The sequence below is a fragment of the Otolemur garnettii genome, unplaced genomic scaffold (assembly GCF_000181295.1).
Source record: "Otolemur garnettii isolate 467f Iridium unplaced genomic scaffold, OtoGar3 scaffold00021, whole genome shotgun sequence".
In the NCBI taxonomy this organism is placed as follows: domain Eukaryota; kingdom Metazoa; phylum Chordata; class Mammalia; order Primates; family Galagidae; genus Otolemur; species Otolemur garnettii.
Genome location: NW_003852416.1, coordinates 18,015,175 through 18,024,507, shown reverse-complemented (window position 1 = coordinate 18,024,507; position 9,333 = coordinate 18,015,175). Strand labels below are relative to the sequence as shown.

Sequence of the window (9,333 nt, the reverse complement as noted above, 5' to 3'; positions counted from 1 at the left end):
CTTGAGCCCAGGAGTTGGAGGTTGCTGTGAGCTGTGATGCCACGGCACTCTACCCAGGGGGATAGCTTGAGGCTCTGTCTCAAAAAAAAAAATATCTATCCTTTGTTGCTTGTGCTTTTGGTATTGTATCTAAAAAGCCATTGCCTAATCTGAGGTCAAAACGATCTGCTCCTATGTTTTCTTCTGAAATTTTTATAGTTTTAGATATTGCAGTTAGGTCTATGACCCATTTCAAGTTAATTTTTGTTTGTGGCATAAGGAAGAAATCTAACTTCATTCTTTTGCATATCTTCTGGATATACAGTTGTTCCATCACCATTTGCTGAAAAGACTATTGTTCCCTCTATTGAATTGTCTTGGCAACCTTGTCAAAAATTAGTGGTTGTTAAGTGTGAGAGTTTATTTCTGGACTCTCAATTTAGAGTTAGGTTCGGCACCTGTAGCACAATGGTTATGGCGCCAGCCACATACACCGAGGCTGGCGGGTTTGAACTGGCCCAGGCCAGTTAAACAACAATGACAACTGCAACAAAAAGTAGCCAGGCATTGTGGTGGGTGCCTGTAGTCCCAGCTACTTGGGAAGCTGAGGCAAGTGAATGGTTTAAGCCCAAGAGTTTTAGGTTGCTGTGATATCATGGCACTCTACCAAGGGGCACAAAGTGAGACTCTGTCTCCAAAAAAAAGAATTTTTTAGAGTCATTTCTTTGAATTTCTAAAAAAGGCATCTGGCATTTTTATTGGGATTACATTCAATCTGTAGATCAATTTGTAGGATTCTACCATCTAAATAACATTAAGGCTTCCAATCCATAATATCGGATGTTTTTCCATTTATGTATATCTTCTCTAGTTTCTTTTTTTTTCCTTTGGGTTTTTTTTTTAAGACAGAGTCTCACTGTGTTGCCCTTGGTAGAGTGCCATTGCATCACAGCTCACAGCAACCTTAGACTCTTGGGCTGAAGCAATTCTCTTGCCTCAACCTCCCAAGTAGCTGGGACTACAGGCTCCCACCACAACACCCAGCTGTTTTGTTGTTGCAATTGTTTAGCTGGCCCTAGCTGGTTCGATCCTGCCATCCTTGGTGTCTGTGACTGGCGCTATAACTACTATACTACAGGTGCTGAGCCTATCTTCTCTAGTGTCTTTCAACAATGTTTTATAGTTTTCTAAGTATTATGTTCTTTTTGGCTTGGTGCCTGTAGCACAGTGGTTATGGCACCAGCCACATGCACCAAGGGTGGCAGGTTCGAACCCGGCCCCAGCCAACTAAACAACTACAAAAAAAAAAAAAATAGCTGGGCGTTGTGGTAGGCACCTGTAGTCCCAGCTACTTGGGAGGCTGAGGCAAGAGAATTGCTTAAGCCCAAGAGTTTGAAGTTACTCTGAGCTGTGACACCATGACACTCTACCAAGGGCGACATAGTAAGACTCTGTCTCAAAAAAAAAAAAAGTATTATGTTCTTTTTGATGCTATTGTGAAGGAATTGTTTTTCTTTTTCTTTTTTGAGACAGACCCTCAAGCTGTCACCTTGGGTAGAGTGCTGTGGCATCACAGCTTACAGCAACCTCCAACTTCTGGGCTCAAGCGATTCTCCTGCCTCCACCTTCCAAGTAGCTGGGACTACAGGTGCCTGCCACAATGCCTGGCTATTTTTTTGGTTGCAGCTGTCATTGTTGTTTGGCAGGCCCAGGCTAGATTGGAACATGCCAGCTCAGGTGTATGTGGCTGGCACTTTAGCTGCTTGAGCCATAGGCGTTGTGCTGAAATTGTTTTTCTTAATTTCTTTTTTATTTTTTTTCTTTTTTGAGACACAGTCTCCCTCTGTTGCTCTGGGTAGAGTGCCATGGCATCATCATAGCTCACAACAACCTCCATCTCTTGGACTAAGGTGATCTTCTTGCTTCAGCCTCCCCAGAAGGGAAGAAGTACCTGACATAATACCTGGCTAGTTTTTCTATTTTTAGTAGAATGTGGAGGGGTCTCGCTCTTGTTCAGGCCAGTCTCAAATTCCTGAGCTAAGCAATCCACCTGCCTCAGCATCGCAGAGTGCTAGGATTACAGGCGTGAGCTACAACACCCAGCCAGTATTAATTCTTATTTATTTATTTATTTATTTTGCAGTTTTTGGCCAGGGCTGGGTTTGAACCCACCTCCCCCCACATATGGGGCTGGTGCCCTACTCCTTTGAGCCACAGGCGCTGCCAATTCTTTTTTAAATGTCTGGTAGAGGCTCGGCACCTGTGGCTCAAGTGGCTAAGGCGCCAGCCACATACACCTAAGGTGGCAGGTTCGAATCCAGCCCGGACCCACCAAAAACAACGACAGCTGCAACCAAAAAATAGCTGGGCATTGTGGCGGGTGCCTGTGGTCCCAGCTACTTGGGAAGAGGAGGCAGGAAACTTACTTGAGTCCAGGAGTTGGAGGTTTCTGTGAGCTGTGATGCAACAGCACTCTACCCAGGGGGCTAGCTTGAGGCTCTGTCTCAAATAAATGAATAAATGTTTGGTAGAATTTACCAGTGAAGTCATTGGGTTTGAACTTTTTTTTTTTTTGAGACAAGAGTCTCAAGCTGTCACCCTGGGTAGAGTGCCATGGTGTCATAGCTCATAGCAACCTCATACTCTTGGGCTTAAGCAATTCTCTTGCCTCAACCTCCCAAGTAGCTGGGACTACAGGTGCCTGTCACGACACCTGGCTATTTTTTTGTTGTTGTTGTTGTAGCTGCATTGTTGTTTTTTTTGTTAGCTGGCTGGGGCCGGATTCCAACCTGCCAGCCTCAGTGTGTATGGCCAGTGCCTTGCCAACTGAGCTATGGGCACCACCGGACTTGAACTGTGTAATGTGTTTGTGTTGAGATGAGGTTAATTACAAATTCAATCCTTTTACTTGTGTTGTTTCTTACTTATAGAGCTTGCAAGCCACTTGTAGACACATGCTTCAGTAATAGGAGAGGGAATCTGAGAAGAGTGGGTCCAGCAGGAATTTGGAAATTTAGGGGTTACTAGTTGGCTGTGCTTAGACCTCTGCTTTCTCCTTCTCTTTGTTATTATGTATCCCTTAGAGGAAACAGTCTTCCTTCTCCCTCCTGAATGAACACTATTGAGGTTAGGACCAATAAGTTGAGCCTGTCTCTTGGTTGGAAAAGATGGCTGTGTTAGCATTCAGACCAAGAGACATTAGCAAAAGCTCTCTTAGGCCTCCCAGGAGCCTTCAGGCCAGGGTGGGTATGGGTGTGAATGGGTATGTGTTCACATGCATGTGTGTTCTCCCTTACCTTAAATATTTATAAAAAGTAAGCTTAGCACCTATAGCTCAAGGGGCTAAGGCTCCAGCCATATACACCAGAGCTAGCGGGTTTGAATTCAGCTTGGGCCTGCCAAACAACAATGACAACTACAGCCAAAAAATAGCCAGGCATTGTGGTGGGTGCCTGTAGTCCCAGTTACTTGGGAGGCTGAGGCAAGAGAATCACTTGAGCCCAGGAGCTGGAGGTTACTGTGAGCTGTGACGCCACAGCATTCTACCCAGGGTGACAGCTTGAGGCTCTATCTCAAATATATATATATTTTAAATATATATTATAAAAAGTAAAAGGACCTTAACTGTTGAGATTCCCAGATCACAAGTGACAGACTATGATGACTGCAACACAGCCATTTAAAGAACCAGGTGGCTCTCAATACACTGATGTGACGTGAGCTCTAAGATATAAAATTAAGTGAAATTTGCTTCCATCTGTGTCAGAACTAAAAATGGAAGGGAACCTATAGATACAAATAGGGTGGTAAATGCAGAGTACCTTGGGTAGCCAATGTAAGAGTTAGGGAGACTTCATCCCCTGTGGGGTTGTGTTTATCTTATCATTATAACAAAAGTGACCTTAAACAAAAAAAATATGTAAAGTACAGTGGTGAGGCTGTGAGGTAGCTTGGAAACAGCTGTCCCTTGGCAGAGTCTGTCAGCTATGAGATACTATCCAGACCTCCATTTACTTGAAGTCTTGTGTTCCTCAGAAATCCCTAAATCTGTCTATTTGTGGGAAACTGGTGACAAATTTCAAAGGTCCTCCAAGATTGAGTAGGCGTTCCCTTCCAAGCACTGTTTCAGCTGCATAAAAATCCTGGTCTGTCTTTCCAAGGTGAAGAGCTTTTACTGCCCTCCAGCCTCTTTGTGGACTTCTGGCCAATGGCCCACAGAAAAGCACTTTATTCTTTCCTGGAAGATCTGATTATGGCTGCCACCTCCCCCCATAAGTCAGGGTGCTAGGGAGGTGAAGCAGATGCCAGAAGTCTTTCGGTTTCCCAGGCCAAGTGAGCATGCAATCCAACAGCCTGTCCTTTTCCATTCATTGAAGGCTGACAGAATCGACAAACAGGAACAATTTGGGTTTTTTTTTTCAAATATCCTCAAATTCTTTGCTTCCACCTGGAATGATATCTTCTCCCTCTTCATGAAGGATGCCTCAAAAGGCTGGAGAGCCTCCCAGCATGGACTTCTCAGATCCCAGGTCAGATTCCAGGCCTGCGTCCAGGGCCTCAAACACTGAGGATCCTCATGTCTCTCCCACAGAGAACACCTTCTGCAGCGGGGACCATGTGTCTTGGCACAGCCCTTTGGATAACAGTGAGTCAAGAATTCAGCACATGCTGCTGACAGAGGACCCACAGATGCAACCTGTGCAAACACCCTTTGGGGTGGTTTCTTTCCTCCAGGTGAGAGGCATTTTGGATATTGGCTCAAGCTTTCCTATATGAAAAGTTCTAGTAGGACGGGGGGCTTGGGTAGAAGGAGTAAAGGGAGTGGAAGGTTTCCTTTGGTCTTCTCCTATTTTCTCTTCCTTCTAATGGTTTTTCAGGTAGATTAAGATGGTTTAACCTGGGCAGCATTCATAGCACAGTGGTTACAGCATCAACCACATGCACTGAGGGTGGTGGGTTTGAACCCAACCCAGGCCAGCTGAACATCAATGACAACTGCAACAAAAAAATAGCTGGGTGTTGTGGCAGGCACCTGTCGTCCCAGCTGTTTGGGAGACTGAGGCAGGAGAATCACTTAATCCCAAAAAGAGTTTGAGGTTGCTGTGAGCTGTGATGCCAGGGCACTCTACTGAGGGCAACATGGTGAGATTCTGTCTCACAAAAAAAGATGGTTTAACCTGCTGAGATGAGAGAAGGAGTAAGGGCCGTTTAGGTGGGCAGGAATGGCTGTAACAGGGAGGATGCTCACTGAACTGATAAATACCCAGACAGTCATGGATACAGGATTTCCCAGCAGAAGCCAGCTCTGGGTTGGACTTAACCTTTCCCAGAAGCAGTGTGAATCTACCCTAGCTTTGGCCAACACTTGCTTTTGGTCATGATAAGGTCCATGCAAAGGTTTAGTTGGTTCCCTTGAGATTTACACAGAGTCAGAGCCCCTGATAAGTAAGAGAGCTTCTTTGCAAGATGCTGTGGCCCTGTGGTCATGGTTGCAATTTTGATTGATCTCAAAATCTTCTTTGTTCACATTCCCCATGGTACTAGCCTGAGAAGGAATGTCTCCCTGAAGTTCTCCTGCTTGCTTCCAGAGACGTGGCTTGAGGACCTAGCCCGAGTTGGCTCAGTCCTTGATCTTTCTCCTCTGCAGCTTGCAGCTAGACTTTATGTCAGCCAGACACCTGACCTGTCCCAGCAAGGGCAAGGTTCGGGCCTCAGTACCCATCTGTAGACCCAGACACTGCCTGCTGAGGGAACCATCCCAGTTTGGACACACCAGCCCCTGAGCACAGGTCCTGCCTGAGGTCCCCGCACTTGAGGTAACCTAGATGGCTCACCTGGGAGAGATGGTCATTAACACACAATGGCTTCTTGTTTTCAGATTGTTGGAGTCTGCACTGAGGAGCTGCACTCAGCCCAGCAGTGGAACGGGCAGGGTATCCTGGAGCTGCTGCGCACAGTGCCTGTGTGAGTGCCTGCTGCCCGTGAGGCAGGAGCCTGACTCCAGGGGCCGGATGGGAATCCCTCCTTCACCCTACATGTAGGGCTCCTTCTCATTGTTGCTTCAGGACTGTTTTTCACATCAGGGCTTCCTGATGATACACTCCCTGTCAGCCTCTGACTATGAACTATTCCCCTGTGTTCTGGGTCTGGGGCAGCAAACATGGCTACAGGCCCAGCTCATCAGCTCTGACACTCAGTTATCATCATATCCCCTTTCCTTGTCCACAGGGCTGGCGGCCCCTGGCTGATAACTGACATGCGGAGGGGAGAGACCATATTTGAGATTGATCCACACCTGCAAGTATGTCTTGAATGAGGAAAACCTTTCTTGCACATTGTGTCTAGGCCTCTTCCAAATAACACTAGCTTTCATCATGGGAAAATAAAGGAGCTTTATGTGTGAGTGAGTAGAAATATAGCATAACTTAGAATTTGTCCCCTGAATTCTGCAAAGTGCATAGGGAGCAAAAATTTTTGCCCAGGAAAGCTTGTCTCAGATACATATATTTTTGCATTTAAAAAGAACAGATTTTATTGTATATAAATTATATAATAGCTTTTTATAAAATCAGATCACCAGCAATGAAAGTAAATAAGTATCGTAGATTGCTTTCCCAGTATTCATTCCCCTACTACCCTTTTTTAAAAAGTACACAGGCTAGGTGCTGTGGCTCACACTTGTAATCCCAGGGAGGCTGAAGTGTGAGGATTGCTTGAGGCCAGAAGTTTGAGACCAGCCTGGGCAACACAGCAAGACACGTCTAAAAAAGAATAAAGAAATAAGAAAAAACTAGCAAGATGTGGTGGCATGTGTAATCTCAATTACTCAGGAAGCTAAGCCAGGAGGATCACTTGATCCCAAGAGTTCAGTGGTACAATGAGCTATGATTGGGCCACTGCACTCCAGCTTGGGCAACAGAGAAACTGTTAAAAAGAAGATAGAGAGGGCGGCACCTGTGGCTCAAAGGAGTAGGGCACCAGCCCCATATGCCAGAGGTGGCTGGTTCAAACCCAGCCCTGGCCAAAAACTGCAAAAAAAAAAAAAGAAAGAAAAGAAAAGAGAGAGAGAGTCGGGCACTGTGGCTCACACTGTAATTTTAGCACTTTGGGAGGCTGAGATGGGCAAATAGCCTTAGCTCACAAGTTCAAGACCAGCCTTACTCTAGTAAGACCCCATCTCTAAAAATAGCCAGATGTTGTGGTGGGTGCCTATAGTCCTAGCTACTTGAGAGGCTGAGGCAAGAGAATTGCCGGAGCCCAGGAGTTTGAGGTTGCTGTGAGCTATGACTGTAGGGTACTCTATTGGGGGCAACAAAGTGAGACTCTGTCTTAGAAAAAAAAAAAGAAAGAAAAGTAGAGAATAACACAGACCTTCTTTCATGTAGACACCCCATGGCCACCACCACTCTGTAATAGACAGTGGCTTGGGCGATATTGGCCCCATAGCCCAGCTGCAGTCGTGAGCACTGATTGGTCTCACAGTCCCATCCACTCCTTTGATACATTTTCTATTCTGGGCCTTGAGATTCCAAGCTCCTGCCCTGGGTAGGTTGGCACTCCTTAATGTGTAAAAGGATCTTTAGACGTATAAGCCTACTGTGACCCACCTGGAAGAGTTCAGTGTCATTTTTGCTGTTTTATTTTTTATTGTTTTTTTGAGACAGTATCATTTTGTCACCCTAGGTAGGTAGAGTGCTGTGGTGTCATAGCTCACAGCAACCTCAAACTCTTGGGGCTCAAGCGATCCTCTTGCCTCTGCCTCCCAAGTAGCTGGCCCACCACAATGCCTCACTAGTTTTTTAGAGACAAGGTCTCGGTCTTACTCAGGCTGGTCTCAAACTCCTGAATTCAAGCAATCCACTCACCTTGGCCTCCCAGAGTGCTAGGATTACAGGCCTGAGCCACCAAACCTGGCCATCTTTGCTGTTTTAGAAACACTCCTTTGGCATGCAGGTGAATTTTGGAAGCATCTAGAGCAGTGATTCTCAGCCTTCTTAATGCCACAACCCTTTAATTCAGTTCCTGTGGGTCACAACCCACAGGTTGGGAACTGCTGCTCTAGAGCATAACTGCCTTTCTTATGGGTTGCTTATGAAGCAGGAGAATTAGATGGCTTATAATGTGCCTGCCGTGTATCTGACTCCTACTCCCCCCATCAACTACAGGTCATTGTTGCCTCTGAATCTTTTAATGCTCCTATAAAGTTCTGGTAGGCCACAGGCAGCACCAGGAGTTCCATGAGCAAGAGAGAGGTGGCAAATGGACATGTAGCCAGCAGTCCCTGGGTTCTTTACTGCAGACCTGTGAGCTCATGGGCATAAATGCCCCTCATTCACAGATAATGTTCCTCTTGTTTTCCTAATGCCTTTAAGAATAAAGTTTTTCAAACTGATGCTAGGATCCTCTGTTATCTCTACTTAAAACTTGGTTTCCTTATAGCTTCTGCTTATGCAAGAACCAGGAAGCATGAAGGCTGTTTTCCTAAGCCCTTGTCCTGCGGCCACGTTGGAATGCAGCATGGGGCACTGTGGGCTGTTGTTTGGCCCCCATCATAAATGCCAAGTACTAAGAAAGAACCTGGTCCTTTGATCTAGTAGGGTTAGCAGCTGTCCTTAGTATGCTGAGAACAGTTCTCTTCCTAGTCTTCAGACTCCCCTGAGACCAACCAGTAGCACCTAGAGCACCTAGTGGTCTTTTTTTTTTTTTTTTTTTGATCCAGAGCAACCTCAAAGTCTTTGGGCTCAAATGATCCTCTTGCTTCAGCTTCCCAAGTAGCTGGGGTTACAGGCACCTGCCACAATGCCCAGCTATTTTTAGAGATGGGGTCTTGCTCTTGCTCAGGCTGGACTTGAACTCCTGACCTCAGACAATCCACTTGCCTCTGCCTGGGATTACAGGCATGAGCCACGGCGCCCAGCTTCACCTAGTGGTCTTTGAAAGCAAGCAAGGGGCTCGGCACCTGTAGCTCAAGCTGCTAAGGTGCCAGCCATATACACCAGAGCTGGAGGGTTTGAATCCAGCCCAGGCCTACCAACTACAACCAAAATAATAGCCAGGCATTGTGGTGGGCACCTGTAGTCCTAGCTACTTGGGAGACTGAGGTAAGAGAATCGCTTAAGCCCAGGAGTTGGAGGTTGCTGTGAGCTGTGCTGCCCCAGCACTCTACCCAGGGTGACAGCTTCTGACTCTGTCTTAAATAAATAAAAGCAGGGAGCCTGGGGGAGAAAGTACAGCTTTCTTTGCTGGTGGCATCAAGTATGAACTCCTCTATGTTCACTTGTGTCCTTTCAGGTACCCGTTTCTAGTTGGTTCATTTTAGAGCTGGATAGTATTGTTGTGATCCAAGCTCCACCA

At 46.2% G+C, this 9,333-nt stretch overlaps 1 protein-coding gene across 2 annotated transcripts in view; it reads left to right on the top strand.

Annotated features, from left to right (window-relative positions):
- The window catches only part of SUFU (SUFU negative regulator of hedgehog signaling), a 140,940-nt gene that overhangs the window by 91,383 nt on the left and 40,224 nt on the right, over positions 1–9,333 (top strand). For both annotated transcript variants that reach the window (XM_003787216.3, XM_023511639.1), the window contains exons 4-6: positions 4,571–4,713; positions 5,858–5,943; positions 6,208–6,280. In XM_003787216.3, the coding sequence (XP_003787264.1) occupies positions 4,571–4,713; positions 5,858–5,943; positions 6,208–6,280 (302 nt within the window). The remainder of the gene's footprint in view (positions 1–4,570; positions 4,714–5,857; positions 5,944–6,207; positions 6,281–9,333) is intronic.